This window comes from Dermacentor albipictus, chromosome 7 (assembly GCF_038994185.2).
Source record: "Dermacentor albipictus isolate Rhodes 1998 colony chromosome 7, USDA_Dalb.pri_finalv2, whole genome shotgun sequence".
Classification (NCBI taxonomy): Eukaryota; Metazoa; Arthropoda; class Arachnida; order Ixodida; family Ixodidae; genus Dermacentor; species Dermacentor albipictus.
This window is the reverse complement of record NC_091827.1, coordinates 11,089,677-11,105,412: the sequence shown is the minus strand read 5'-3', so window position 1 is coordinate 11,105,412 and position 15,736 is coordinate 11,089,677. Positions and strand designations below refer to the sequence as shown.

The 15,736-nt window shown below is 44.2% G+C and overlaps 2 protein-coding genes across 3 annotated transcripts in view; one reads left to right on the top strand and one right to left on the bottom strand.

Moving 5' to 3' along the window:
• GCC88 (GRIP and coiled-coil domain containing 88 kDa) overlaps positions 1-9,213 on the top strand; it is a 24,158-nt gene extending 14,945 nt beyond the window's left edge. For both annotated transcript variants that reach the window (XM_065435109.2, XM_065435110.2), the window contains 7 exons: positions 1,149-1,251; positions 2,131-2,282; positions 3,154-3,285; positions 4,367-4,615; positions 6,308-6,424; positions 7,094-7,257; positions 7,959-9,213. In XM_065435109.2, coding sequence (XP_065291181.2) covers positions 1,149-1,251; positions 2,131-2,282; positions 3,154-3,285; positions 4,367-4,615; positions 6,308-6,424; positions 7,094-7,257; positions 7,959-8,166 — 1,125 coding nt within the window. In that variant the 3' untranslated portion in view covers positions 8,167-9,213. The remainder of the gene's footprint in view (positions 1-1,148; positions 1,252-2,130; positions 2,283-3,153; positions 3,286-4,366; positions 4,616-6,307; positions 6,425-7,093; positions 7,258-7,958) is intronic.
• LOC135904383 (protein arginine methyltransferase NDUFAF7, mitochondrial) lies at positions 9,066-15,592 on the bottom strand. Its single transcript, XM_065435111.2, has 10 exons — positions 15,344-15,592; positions 14,948-15,105; positions 14,765-14,845; positions 14,562-14,672; positions 13,734-13,910; positions 12,640-12,888; positions 12,103-12,249; positions 11,274-11,379; positions 11,118-11,185; positions 9,066-10,132 (listed from the first exon to the last, which is right to left on the bottom strand). Exons 1-10 carry the CDS (start codon positions 15,444-15,446, stop codon positions 9,959-9,961), a joined length of 1,374 nt encoding a protein of 457 aa, XP_065291183.2. The 5' UTR covers positions 15,447-15,592; the 3' UTR covers positions 9,066-9,958.
• Between the last annotated feature and the right edge of the window lie 144 nt (positions 15,593-15,736).

Genomic DNA, 15,736 nt, shown 5'->3' with positions numbered 1-15,736 from the left:
TCAAAGGACTACATTTCAGGCGGGTTTTAGGTGCCCAAAGTAAATATTTTGATGTTTCCAGCAAATAAAACTTTAAGCCCCGTTTTCTCAGCTTTCACTTCTTGTGCAGTTGCTTTCAGTAATCCCAGTGCAATTTCACAACGAATGAAGACAGAATCATTCTGTCTTTTGCACTTAGATCATGAAACATTGATGAGTGCAATAAAGCTGTCCATTTTCATCTGCACCTCATAAAAAAATTTATAACGAGTTTTTTGCAAAGGTCATTAGTAAGACAACATGCACAGAAAAGTTCAAAAAAAGATTTTGTGCTTATTTTGGCATTTAAAAAATAAACCAATAGCTTTATTGCACATAATGGGCTTGTTTGAACATGCTGGTATGAAAATCTTGACAAACTTATATGTAATTAATTAATTAATTTGGGGCATGACCATCAGAGGATGTGAAGTGTTCTAACTCAAGAACTATAATAGATAGCTCAGAACTGATTTCAGTTGTGATATCAGCATAAGAAATCACATGTACATGCCAAATTTCGTCAATTTATTCCCATAAATAAAAATTATTTTTTTTATTACCACGTCTCCCCTTAATACAATGGCGCGGCATTTGTGGCAGGAAGACACGGAGATGTGCACCACGGTAGCTGCCGCAGTGTGTAAGAACGGGATTGTGCATGGCAGAAGTCGTTCGAGTTTCACCTGGGCGAATTCCAAATTCAAGAGAATGTTTTTGGACGCAGAGTTTGGCCATAGTTGCTCGGTCTGCGATCAACAGCTTTGCTGGCTAATCCGCCACCATATGAATGATTCGACCTGAAATTTTATTCTAACAGCTTTACCAGACACACCATGGTCATTTGTAGTAGCTGCTCATGCTATGTAACAGAAGCAAAAATTGACAAAATAACTAAATGTATTACTGTATTTGCCTAAAAGCAGGAATTGACTGTCAAATCACTCTACCTTGCTAGCCACATCATTTCTTGGTTTTTGACAGCATCAAGTCACCAGTGTAAACTTGCCGCTGTTAAGCTACATGTGGCTGCCTCTTTGCGTTGCAGTTTTCAGTAAGGGCAGTTTCCTGTTGCCATGCAAGTACTGTTTCACCTCGTTTTGCATGTTTGCCTCTACTTCGTACACCAGGACAGCAACCTGGACGTGAAGACCTTGCTCGACCGGTTTGGCAAGATGCGCCTGCTGCTGAAGGAGTCGAACCAGCGTGCTGAGAGGCCTGTTGACCTGATTGGTGAGGTGTTTCCTCGAACATGCAGTAAATGCATAGTACATAAACGATATGCCTTTGCACTTTTGCCTCAGCATTCCTTGTAGCCTACATATGTTGTTGTTTCACTTAGGCTTTGTCACACAGTAGGGCTGCACTTTTAACCTGCACTGTCTACACTAATGTAGCTAGTGTAGGAAGTCGCCTTTCTTTTTTAATCAGTGTAGAAATATTGTTGCTCCGCCCACCTACACGAAGTCATTTTTAATATCAGGAGTGCAGCATGAAAACTATACTTTCTACACTGCAGTTTCAATGAGTGTAAACAGCAGACGACAGACAAGCAGACTGGCATTGCAAACGCGTAGCACCATTTTGTCTGCGTCTGTCGGTGTACATAAATGGCGACGACAGTGAAATTTCGCTGCAGCGACGGTAGCGACTGCGGGCATTACCGTGTGTCATAGAGGAAGGTGAGCTAATCTTATAAGAAGATAAAAGTATCATGCACATACAGTCATGCTGGCTGTTTCAGACTTGGCGGTGTAATACATGCATTGAGAACTTGTCTTCGTGCACTGTGCATTTGCAATGTATTTAGCTACAGTTTGAATAGATTTGTTGCTGAAAGGAAACCTCTTGCATCTCTTGCATTACAGATGCAATGCAAGAGATGTGGGTTCAGCTCCCACCTGTGGCAAACTGCCTTTTCGTGAACTTTGGTTTCCCTATTCCTTGTTATTTCTGGATTTCAGTGAAAGAGAACAGTTATTTCCCTCTATGCTTTTCCTGACTTCTTTGTCTGTCGGTTTCATTGTGGGAACTAGAGCTGCTGTTGTGACATGAAGTGCTTGTTTAGTGTGGTAACCACCCAGCTCAGTTTTACTGTTTCACTGTGGACAGCATACTTCCGCGAGCTGGCAGAAGAGGAAGTCCTCGGCCTTCACGCCAAATGCCGAGAAGAGCTTCGCCAACTCAAGGATGAGTTTGAACAGTACAAAGCTCATGCCCACTCTGTGCTGCAGGGTACAGGCAGCCAAGGCAGCTACACCAAGGTCAGTTTTTAAAGCTTTCTTTGCAAAACACTTCCGGACTTTCCTGAATGTGGCTGCTGGGTGCTGTTGCTGTCTTGCTGAATAGCTCATACTTAAAAAAATATGTAATTACGTTCCCAACAGTGTGATCGAACCTCGCCATTAGACCACAATTGCGCATATGTGCTTCTGGTATGCCTACGACAACTAGCTCTTTGAGATGATCACTGTGTGTGTTACATTGCATAGTACATGTGCGTGAGAGGACATGTATGTGCTACAGTTTCCTTTATTACGGCAAAGACGCAGGATTGGAATGGGCAAATTTATAGCATTTGATTGTAAATCGGACAGCTGTTATGATGTAGAAAACACTCTGGGCACAGTGGCATTGTCTTGTTTCTCAACAAGATATCTGGCAGAGTTTGCTTGGGTCACGAGGGGTTCGTGCGAAGCAAGCTGAGTGCTCTGAAACTGCCACATGAATTAACATTATGCTCATTTATCAACATGAGGTTCGGGCAAGGGGGCATCGATGTGATTGTTTGAGTCTTCTTGTTGCTTTAAACTGAAGAAGTCTCTCGCAAGATTTTTCTTTTCTCCAGAAAGGAGATGAAAAAAAAGCAAATACTGACTGAGCAGCACATACGGTGGAGAAAAAAAGAAATAAAAAAGTAGGAAAGCTTGCATAGAAATGCTGCACTAGTTGTTCAGAATCAAGAGTACCCACGCTGATATTTTACATTTCAAAACCAGGACGACAAAGAGAAGCTCTTTCCTGTCCTTGTTTTCTTTTTTCCTTTGGTTTGCATCCTGACAGCATTGCAATAACATGTAACCTGTTTCATCTGAAAGAGTTATGTGATGCAGCTGCTTGTGTCCTTGCCTCCAGGGTCAGGAGTCTTCAGCAGAGTTGGATCGGCTCAGGCAGCAAGTGAAGGACCTTCAGGGGCAGCTGAGGACACAGCGGGCTCAGTTCGAGGCGCAAGAGCAGATGAGCAGGGAGACTACTACAAAGCTCCAGGTCTCACATCACATACTTTCAGTGGATGCTATCGGTGGTGCATTTCCACATGAGCAGTTGTTGCTTTGAATACGAGCTAGAAATTTCTGCACCAGAAATTGTACTTGATATCCTTCCTTTGCACTCCCCCCCTCCCCCCCTCTATTCTTTCAGCCTAAAAATAATTTCTCCATTGGAACACACATGCCTTAACCCCCTACGTGTGTCTGCTCCTTCCCCTTAATCTTTCTCTGGTGGAAGAAGTCTCCCTTTGGAGCATGCGGGCTGGGGAAACCATTTCACCATCCGTCGCCAGGGCCAACATCGGGAGACCCTGTCCAAAGTGTGCTGCTTCGGCAGGTTGATTTGATTAAAGCAAGTTACTTCGCACCTATTCACGATGCGCTGCACCTGGGCCCTCTGTTCTCCGAGGTACAGCAATGCACCCTGCACTCCGTCATTGATTGCACTGGGTCCAAGGCAAGGTGCTGCCAGCGTGTAGTGCACCTTTGAACCTTGCGGCGAGAGGATGCAGCCTGGCGCACCACAACTGGCACCGCCTGCACCTCTTCATTTGTGGTGCCGTGTACCTCCTTTAATGAATCGAAAAAACCTAGCATATGCAGCAGACAATCACCACCTTTTGTGGCTCCGGCCAAGAACGAGGGCTACTCAACAGAATATTCTCCGAGCAGCAAAGCTACAAATGAATAACCTCCATTATGTAATGCCCTTAACGCCCTTCCTTATGTAGTGCCTCCAGGCATTTAAGGAGAAAATAAATGAAATGAAACAAAACGAACAGTTACTAGGCATTCGCTCATGGACAATAAGTTTGCTAAGCCACTACTGCAATAATATCTACATGGAGGAGGGCTTCCATGCTGTTATTTACATAAAGGCTAATTTACATAAATTGTTTACATGCTGCAGGGCATCTGCATGAAAGAAAAAGAAGTGTGTTGTGCTATCGGTGAAGTTCAGCCTCCAGGTAATATAAGAAATCCATGCGGGTCATACCGAATTCTGTAGTACCAGTTCCCTCTTTACTTCTCCCGGAATTTTATTCCTATCACCTCCCTCCTTTTTGTTCCCCACGCAGCGTGCCCTGTCAGATGCAGACCTGCAACACGAGCAGGAGCGGCAGCGCCTGGAACAGCGTTGGAGCAGCAAGCTGTCTGAGTTGGAGTCCCTGATGCAGGCGCAAAGAGACCGTTCATTGGCTCTAGTGGAGGAGAAGGATCGCGAGCTGCAGGCACTGCGCGCCACACTTGCCAGCTTGGAGTCCGAGAACCAACGCTACGACTGGCAGGCGCAGCGCGAAGCCGTCAGCAGCAGCGGCTTGGCCGTGGTGAGTGCCACTTACAGCACTGTCATTCTCACGAACGTGACAGGCAGCCTTTTTTTTTCTTATTTCCTACTGACACGAAGTTTGGCCTCTGATTAACTGATTAGAAACTGTTTCGAATTCCATTGCAATAAGACAGATTCAATGTGTTTCTTTTTTTTTTTTTAATGCATACGTCATGACCAAATTTGAGACTTCAAAGTAGCATGTAACCATTGAAGCAGTTTACCATTGAATGGAGGTGCAATGAAAACATCGCATCTCAATTCACAAGAAGGAAAAATAAATGTACAGTCAGGAGCAATAGTCCAAGACCAAGGCATCAGCAAGAAATTTAATTTCTTCTAGTGAAGCCATGCATTGTTGAGCTGTCTTGAGTCACTACATTGGTCAAAGAGGCACATGTAGATTGTACCGCTTGATTTTAGTCTGCATGCCGCAGCTGCGAAGAAACACATTTTTTTCACGGCATCTGTATTATGCAGACATTTTCTTTGCAAGCAGGGTGCTTCCTCAGGAATTTTTGAGGGGCAGGCATTTTACACACACAACTATGCCTCTCTCCATCCCCCCCCCCCCCCCCAGACGACCACTTCGCCATTTTGAACAGTACATTCACCAATTCTGCATCTTCAAACACATTAATGAAACTAATGCGAGCCAGCAACGCATCCTATGATTGCCAAACTTAGCCAGGACAAAGAAATACACAGCTCGCCGCTGTCAAAATGCACGCAGTACGTGCGCCAATGATTCAAATCTATGTCAGCCAATAGGAGCGCTTTAGGAGCAATAGGAGCGCTATGTCAGGCAATAGGAGCATTTGTTTCTTTTGCTTTTACTTCTGCACACTGAAATACGGCACTGTGGCTATCCTAAGCTCAGATCGCTTCTCTTGATAATGGTCCTGGAATGGTGGTATATAATCAACGGAAAGTAGAGTGCTCTGCAATGAGATGGAACCTCTCGACTACCCTATTTTTGTCGACACCACTCCGAAAAAATGTGATTTTCTCAACGTCTGCGTCACTTTTCTTTCCTATATTTACCCACGTGATAAAGAAACACACGAGGTTTGAGGGAAAAAAGAAGAATTGGGAAACTTGCAGTGTGAGTCTACTGTTTCTGCATTGAATACAGAGTGGCGCTAGGTGCGAGGAGCCATTTTGGCATGGAGCAGGGAATAAAGGGTGGTTGTAAGTGCGGCATGTGCGAGGCCATTATTAATCATAACAAAGTGTTAGTAGGAGATTGGACTGAGTTGGTAGAAGGGAAAACAATACAAGTAATTTTGGACTCGGGTTTCTGTTGCTCAGGATGCAGGTTCTGGAGCTCCTCAGTGGAGTTTTAGCGTCTTCAGTATTTCTGTATATGCAATGGCATTTACATAATAGTACCGAGTTACTGGACACTGGTAGCGACATCTTTTGATAGTTCATCTAACCGCAGTCTTATGGCACGTTTTCGTGTTCCGTGACTGTCCTTGTCAAAAAAACGTTTAAAAAGGCAACGTATTCACGATTATGCCGCTGCTGAAAATGTGCACTAGCAGCAAAGTAGAATACACTTGGTTACTGCAATAATAACTCTGCGTTTTTCTGGCTGAGCTCTCCGCCAACGCCCTGTAACCCGTTAATCTGCAAATGGTAAGAAGTTTGTAAACAAACTGAAGCTCTCTATTTTCTGTCATTTCAGGATGTCTCAGGTGACCGGGACGGAAGCTCTGATGCTCAGGGCGATGCCTTGGATCCCCTTCTCTCTGAGTTGCTGTCGAAGAATTTGGGCTTTGCTTCGAAGGACGGCAGAAGTAAGGTGGGTGGGCATCAACTCCATCGTTCTGTTAAAGTGGCAGTAGCCTGTACTATTGTAGCACCAAAATGATAAGGTTTGCATTTGAATCGAGTAATTAAGTGCCAAATGAACCACAGGTGTGTTTGGAAAGTATTTTTTGTGCCTCTCTCTTTAATTTGACCCGGTGGATAATTAAATCAATTAGTCCCATCAAAGTAGAATTAACGGAAGTTGATCCATTAAAGGTCACTGTCAGTGCAGTCATTGATGCCCTCATCTAGGCATTTAAACTCTAATCCTACTCATCACTGTGATAGACTGCACTTGCTCTCTGATATGAATGTGTTTTACAGTTATAGGTAGCTCTCATCTGCCTATAAGCAATCTTGTGTCTCTAAATATAGGGCTGTTATCTTAGGAACAGGGAGTGGAAGCTGAATGAAGAACTGTAATACCTCACTATAATGAATGTAGGTATGAATTATTGGATGTAACAAAGTTAATCTAAATTGTTTCTTGCCAATGTCGACATTTTATGAATATTGGACATAACAAATTTATTCTCCTTGTCTGATGTGTGGGGTCTCAGGTGCTCTAGGTAAGAGTTCTCCACAGGTGCGACTTTGTTGCGATAATGTTTGAATGCACCCGGTGTCGAAGAAGAACGAGTGTTGTTACATTCTGCTTCAGGCCGAATGGCAGCTGCTGCACTATGCCCAAGAGCTGGCCCGCAAGGATGCCGAGCTCCTGCGAACCCTGAGGGAGAAGAGAGACGTGGAGTCTGCGCTCAGGGACCTGCAGAGGTCAGTGCTGCTCAAAGAGCAGAAGGATACCCAGGAGAGAGAAGCCCTGAGGTGAGGGATCATCCAAGCACTGCTACCCAAAACAGCCTTATGAGCTGGCCCAATGAACACGACAACTCGAAGGAGGCTTTTTCTAAATCTGTGATGACTACTTTCTTTCTGCATTTATTTTATTGTTCCACAATGACATGATAATGATAGCTTTTGGCACAAGAACCAAAGGAACCCAACCAGCTACTGCTATACAAATAAAAGAATGTGACCATTTTGCTTGCAGCAGAGGTTGGAGTCTTGCACAGCTTGGGCACTTCCATGTAGCGGGTATGAGACTGAAGTGCAAGAGGAACACATCTTATTTACTTGAGCTGTTTTGTGCTGACTGCGACGAAGTGGAGTGCAATGCAGGCCTTCTTAAGTTGTTTGAATAGAGAGTGGTGTATTAGTAAGATAATGCAGATCTGGAGGCCTATGAAGGCTAAAGAAACTGAGCAAAACACTACCAGGCATCCACTGGCTGACATTGCATGAATTCCAGCACTCTGTCCCAGATGTACACCTTCTTGTTTTTTTAAACTTCTTGGCAACACCTTCATTCCACAGGGCATGTGAAAGCACTTCACACAAAATCAAAGTCAGCCCGATAACTTGTGGTTAAAAAAAAAACGTTGGTCATGAGTCACTTTTTCTTCACAGCATAGACTGTGTGGGAATGAGAACTCTTGCTGAATACCTGATGCAACCTTTTCTTGTAGGCTGCGTCTGTCCCAGCTAGAGCACATGCCTGGACCCAGCGACAGTGGCAAGGTGAACCTACAGTACCTCAAGAATGTAGTGCTGCAGTATTTGCTGTGCAACGAAGCCCCAGCGCGTAAGCACATGCTCAATGCAATCGCCGTGGGTCTCCGTTTTACACCCCGCGAGGCGCAGCTGGCTCGACAAGCAGCTCAGGCCTGGTGGTGAATGTTTCCTGAACCTTCCTGCTACGAAAACAGTATGCGTGTTGACCAGAGACGCATCCAACCATGGCATTTTTGGGGTACAGCTTGAACTAGCTCTATTTGTGTTAGTGTTCTTGCATTAGTTATCTTCTACCAGGGACAAAATTGTTTCTAAAGCTGGTAACTGCATCTTAAAGTGGAGCGTGATGCACCAGTTACTTGGATAACATAATGGCCTGTTGCTTTTGCTTCACTGGCTGTGTGTTCTGGTGCCATCAGACCTAACTCAAACGCATAATGGTGTAACTTGCTTCACAGCTTTGGCTGCTGGATCCAAGTTATTTCCACAAGTCAACATGCAGCCCCTGCCAACAATGGATGTGGTCACTGTGTAGATACAACGGCTGGTGAAATGATTGATTACATTTACAGTTTACATTTCGGATACCGGTTTGTGGTGATGACTCAGATCCAGCAGTCAATGCTCCACAGTGCTGACTGTAATGCAAGCCATGTGCTTAAGTGAAACCTGATGGCAATAGTACATCAGTGTCGTTGTGAAGTTGTACCAAAGCACAATAGAACTTGCTTACTGTGGGAACAACCTGTTATAGCAAGAGATTGTAGTGATCCTTATGCATCGGGACTGCAGTTTCCAACGTAACGTAGATAACTGCAGCCTTCGAACATTCTTTTTTTTTTTTTTTCGTATGTATGTGTATAAAGTGGTGTTGTATAAATGTACGAATAGGACAAAACTTGATTGCTGAGGCTTATCTAAGGATCGAGATGTTCAATTGTGCATTTCTCTTTGGAGTAAGCAGTAATCTTGGGTGTTTTAAATGTCACTAGTGTTGCTAGCTTCACATGCCTTGAACACAACGGTGTTGGAAGAGCAACACAAACACAGGGAGCAGGATGTAAGGCATTTTGTTTTTATTTTGCACAGTCATGTAAAACTTCCAGCTAATATTTTTTCTGACTTGGTAAGTGGGAATATATACTCTGCGCACAGAGATTGAACCAAGTGTAAGATGTCTCAAAATATTAAAGATTATTATTTTCTTACTGCCTCTTGCTGCGTACAAAATGACTGGCTGACCCGTTCTTTGGCATCGCAACACGCTGCGGTTACGTAGTATGTGATGCACTGCTGAGTGTAACACGAATGGTGCTGGACATGCCTTCAAAGTATTCCAAAGTATATGCCTGCCAAAACTGAAGAGAACACACAGAGGCAATAAGCACTGCCACCGTTACCGACCCGAAGCTGTTAGGGGAAATGAACACTACGACAACATGGCACTAGATGTAATGACTAAGATGCTGTATACCATGTATGGCTTGACCACTAGAGATGCCCCTTGAAAGAACCTGAACAGTTGTAGGATTGTATTAAAAAAAAAAGTAAGAAATATATAAGGTACGCCTTTGGACTGCGCCCCCTCAAGTTATCTGTTGTTCAGAGTTGGAAATGTGCTGCAGTGTTTGCTACCTGGATGGTCAAAGCATTAAGTTGGGAATGGCAGTCCTCTGCATAATAAGTTGGACGTAAAACTTTCCCTTTCATGCACAAATACTGAGACAGCGACTGCAGTCTGTGATTGGTTTTGGCCAACAATGGAATGGTGGCATTCATTGGACTGTTCTTGAAAGATTTGATTATGGCAAAATGTAGTGCAACATCCGGCTGATATCAACATTTCGAAATGTAATGCAAGGCAAAGTATGCACCTCCTAAAAGGGTCGGCAGATGCAGACGTACCCAGCCACTAAAGTAGTTCACCGTTAGTGTCCGTGTGAGACTGCGACTCTTACGAAGGAGCAAGGAACCCCGCTGGAGGATTGGCGTTGAGAGTCTCCTGCATGTCTTTTGGGAAGATGCCAAAGAACTTGAACCGCTCTCCCATCTTCTCTGGATTCGTGAGCATTTCGTAGCCCGTTAGTAAGTCCTGGCGTGCCTCAGGAGGACAGTTGGCCAAAAGTTTCTGTAACAAAAGTTTTTTCTTAATTTTAACACTCTTGTCAAAAGCTTACAGTGTACAATATATACATATAGGAAAGTTGTGGACTTTGCTGTACGTGATTTGTGTTGCCAGTCAAGCCTCGTCAAACAAGTTCTCATCCGCGTGCGTGAAGATAACTTTGTTGTAAGCATGCATGCATTACATGCTGATGTCAGCTATCAATGCTTCATCTAATTATTTGTTTACCTACATTCACACATTGAGCATTACAGTTGGATATAAATAAACATTTATATGCATGTGTGATAGAATATTATGATGACAGAAAGCGCCTGCAATAAATTTGTTGCTACAGGCAACTTCAGTGACATCGTGGGGAAGTTGATTCCAAGAGCTGATTGTTCAGGGGAAAAAATTCTTAAAAGGAAGCATGTGAGATGACATTTGTTTTATCGTAATCACTATATCTGTGTTTGTCATGTACTGGGGTTCCACCATGTAGCTACTGTCAATGCCAGTTATGTTACTGTATTATTTTACTCACAAGTGTGTTAAGTAATCTCTTAAGGCACATAGCCAAATGCCAGCTATTAGTGCCTTATTTGTGATTTTCTACTCGTTCAAGATTTCCCATTCATATTGCTGGCTACTCTGCCATAATTTGGTGGCAGATACCCAACCATGCTTTGTTCATGTCGATTAAGCAAGCATTAAAACTCTTGCCACTAGTGTCAGTGCAAGGAAAGTCCGCTGTTGTGACATGAAAATGCATGTCCGCTTTTAACTATGCATATTTTTCAGTAACCTCAGGTTAAAGCAATGCAAGAGAATACAGGAAGGACAAAGAGGTAAATGTGAGATGATTGTACCCTAAACAGTATGCTTAGACTTGTGCAGATGTGTTAATGCTGCAGGTTGTTGGAAAACTGCACAGAAATGTTGTGAAGATAAATATTTCGAGATCTTGCTACCCATAAAAGTGCATCATGTGGTCTGCCCAGCTTACCTCCAGGCGTATGTTGATGCCCATGTTTCTGAGGAAGTCTCCCTGGGGAATGGGGCCAAATGTCAGTGCTGAAACAGTGCATTTGTTCAAGTCAGTACGCATACTAGCTACTGGAAAGGTGCTAGCAGCAAAGAGTGTTAGAGAAAGCCTTCGCACCTCTGTCCTTGAGAATTCGCCGCAGATAAGAAAAGTCAACGTCCGCAGTCAAGTCTGCTGTGCCTGGCTCCGACAACGCTGGATGCAGGGCATGGTTCTTGAATGCCTGCATGTGCAATAACAAAAGCACGTATGCTTGCTGCCTGGTATTATAAGCGCAGTTGATCTATATTCATTCAAACTTTTAGCAACAACAAATTTTTGTTTGAACTATCAGGAGTTTGGATCAGCCGATGTCAAGTGAAGGATGGTCAAAAACAGTTACGGATTTATACAGCAAGAACTGTGTACAAATATGACACCCAGACAAACTTGTGCAAACCTGGTTGGTGGCACCATTTGGTGCAGCACCCAGACAGGCCTTGTTCATTGCTGCCACACTACTCATCAACTGTCAATGTTCTCCATGCTCTACCGTAAATTTTCCAAACTCCTTGCCAAGAAAGTTCAAAACAGCAGCTGTCTTAATCAGACACATTCTTGGTAGCAATAGCATTACGTGTAGAACATTACCTAATTTCATCTGCCTGACTGTTTCAACACAAATAGTGACGTTGATCCAGAACACAGTAATGTTTCCAGATTACTCAACATTCAGATGCTTCATTGGACACATCCAATTTCTTTTCACACTTTTATATTTAAAAGCAAAACTTCAAAATCCCTCTAGCAGCCCTTCCACATGTACCAGTATTGGTTGGACCAGCATATTTACATTTGCAGCAGTGAACGTGCAGCTGCCGCAACTCTCTTGCAGAGTTCTTGCAATCCGTGGCTTAAATGTCTTGGTAAACACACAACGATGATGGGCTGCAAAAATAGCACTCACTCGGAAAGTGTCCGTTTTATCGCCATCATGCCCATAGTCGACGATAAGCCCGCAGCCTCCGTGCTCCTCCATGCGATGCGCCAACTCCTGGACAATAACACCAGCCTCCGGACAGACTTCAACGTGGTCCCGCTTTTCACCCGTCACCTAGGGTAAGAAGATGGACAAGAAATTTGTAATGCCACATGTCCCACTGTTCTCATGCATTTTGCATCATGCCAAGATAATGTTGCCAGATCCAGTGATACTATTGAACCTTGACATAACAAACATGACTGTAACGAAAACAGGATATAATGAATTCATACATGCTCCCAAATAACAAATAAAGATGTCCCCTTTAGGCACTGTGTGCACAATTGTGCATGGCAAGATACTGCATCAAAAGCAAAAGTGCCGATGAAAATAATGGTATTTAAAGTGTATTGCATACCTCCTGAAGCACTTCTAATTTAAACATCAAGTGAAACATGTCAGTATCTGTTTAAGACATTAAATGCCATCACTCAATCAATCATACAGTTGTGTGCTACTCACATTGGCAAAGAAGCTCGCCGGAGTAGGTCCACGAGAAAGCACATAGCGCAGGTGGTGTGGGCCTGGTCCATCGTCCAGGTCTATGAAAACCTCTCGCCACCCTTCAGGGGTGCGCTGGAACTTGTGCACAGGAAGGGCATCCAGGAACTCGTGGGCAATGAAACATGAGAATCCGTGCGGCACATCGTGCAAGTGTCTATACCAGCCGACAGGAACACCATGCTTGGTGATGCTGTGCTTGTAAGTCGCCTGCATGTCGTACAGCAAGGCACCTCTGAGAGATGCTGTTTGCAAAAGACGGTCACCGCAAGCATACAATACGGTGCATACACCATATGCCTGAAGAAAACACTGCAATGGTTAGTGTTCTTGTGCTGTACCATTTGTGAAAACATTAACCACTGTTTTGACTGGGCTGCTGTAGAAATGGCAGAAGAGCATCTATCTTCACGTTGGCTTTTAGAGACATTACATACACAATCGACGGCTCACGTGATAGGCTGGGTCCAGGGTAACCTATGCGTGATTTCATTTTATGCCCACCTAAAGCATAAATAGGTGGGGCCTTCGTGCATTACTCTTGGATGCAAACAAGGAAACGATAGCAGTCCAGCAACATTGTTTTTCCTCTTTATCTTTCTGCTTAGGTGAGTGTCCATTACATGCTTGACCAAAATACAAATAAGCTGTAGTAACACATAAGTAAAATTAAAGGCAAAACAGAACATGGCTCTGAAGTCAATGTACCGTGCAGGTCTAGGGAGATGTGAGCATGCCAGTTTTATAGCAAGACCACTGTACATCCCAATAACTCTAATGTATTTGTGTGCCAGTGCAATTGTGTCGGAGCACCTTGTTACATTTAGCTGAATGCCACTGGTACTGAAGTCGGTCAACGTTCATCTGTGGTCAAGAACGGCATTTGCAAAAAAATTTTGTGCACAGCTTGTGGTAGCACAAGCACAATGCCACTACACAAGGTATATTGGGTTATGCATCGTATTGCACCCATGCCGGCTTACTTCCAAGCATGCCATTAAGCATGCTCTAAGAGCATCATATTTAAGAAAAGATTTTAAAATAAGAAAACCTACCTCTTCGCTGTCAGTTTTTATTGGAAGACGTAGGGTGACTGGGTTATGTTCCAACACGTCCTTCACCACGCTAACAGTTCCGCAGAGCTTGAGCTCCTGTATTTGACTCAGGTGTGGGCTGATTTCGACCAGGTGTAAGGAAACCACTTCCATGGCATCACTGTATTTGGAGAACACCTGCACCAAATCGCAGAACCTTCAGTGTGACAGTGCTTTCAACATACGCAAGTTGCGAGGATACTGTAGATGCCATGCCTGACAACCAAGGTTTGCAAGATAAAGGCATGTCAAAACATATCTTGCAACTCGAAGGAGGTCAAATTTAACATCGATGAAGAAAAAGAAACCCTTTTACAACCATGTAACTAGTTGACACTTGCATGTTTTGGCTCTAGAATGCCGCATTAAAAGGAGGTAGTTTTGTAGGGATGCAAAACAATTATAGTTTTGCTATCGTTCTAGCAATAACTGCTACAATTGTTAATCTTATTTCACCTATGACTGGCAATGTCCTTTTTTTTTCGCACAACACATATACACAGAACCAGTGTGAAACTCGTACAAGGCAATTGGTTCACAGGAATACGGGAGACGAAGCGATTAACAGTGATCAAATAATTGATGTTGCAAGCTGGAAGCCAACGTTTCGATGATGGGAATTTTCATCGGGGCCTGATAAAAACAAGTCTTCTCGTCGGAACATTAGCTCCAGCCCGAGGATTCAAAAACGTGCGCCAGGAACACGCGGCAACCCAGTAACAAATGAATGCATAACGTTGAGAATGCGATTACGTTGAAAATGCGAGTCTCAAAGACTTATAAACTGACCCGCAGCATGTCATCGGAGAGCGTGCCGCGTCCGGGACCCAGCTCCACAATGTAAAGCGGCTTCGGCTTTCCCGCTTTGACCCATTCGTTGAGGAACCATACAGCAACCAGCTGCAAAACAAACAGACAAGACAGTTCTTTTTTTTTAAGCTAGCTCAATGGCTGCCGAACGAAAAAAAGAAAAAGAAACCGAGCTGTCGCACCTCTCCGAACATCTGAGAGATCTCGGGCGACGTCGTGAAGTCCCCAGAACTGCCGAAGACGTCCCGATGCATGTAGTACCCCTAGATATAGAGAAAAAGAAATAAAACGAAGTGGCTGGTTTAGTTCCCGTCGCGATTTTTTCCTTCGAGCCACAGAACAAAACGGGTGCCAGTATTACGTACGGACATGGGATTGGTCAAGACTTCCTTCATGTATTCGGCGACGGTGATCGGCCCCGTCGCCAATATTCGGGACCTGAGCTGCTGGAGAAGCTTCGTCTCCGCAGACTTTGCCTGTGCTTCGATCACGATGGACCGCTTGCTCAACTGCTTGACGACACCTAGTGTAACCAAAAAGGAAAAACATACAACGTATTGTCACGATCCTCTGGGACTTCGCCATGTTACTGAACATCCACGCGCCAACCCGGCTCGCGAAAATTACGAGCGCGTATTCCGGCGCGCGCTGCATGCGCCTTTATGCAAACGACCTCTCAGGCCTCGAATCGCTTGCAAGCAGACGCAGTGCAGGCAAGCGCAAATGCGCACTTTCTTTTGCTTTTGCTTAAACTTTCATACCCAAAGCGGGCGTCGGTTGTTTGCCGTGAAGTTTTCTCGCTACTCCTCCGGCGTTCGATGCTCGCAAGAGCCTAGTGACCGCGCGCGTCAGTGCTGAACTCATCTTGTCGCGTTCAGACGCGCTACCGAACGAACTTACTACTGCTAATCATTAACTGGTCGGACAATGCAGACTTTTATCAGTGTCCTCCAGTCCCTTCGAAGTACGCTCATCAGCTGTTGCGGCGCTGCGCCTTCCTCCTCAAGTTGAATCAGCCGCAACCTCAGCTTTGAACGTGCTTTTAGTACGTCAGAAAACTAATATAGGTCACTTAATATGTAATAATTAACACTAATGTATAATTCTATATTTATATAACAAAAATTTCTACTAGTCTTGACGTCACAATTTTG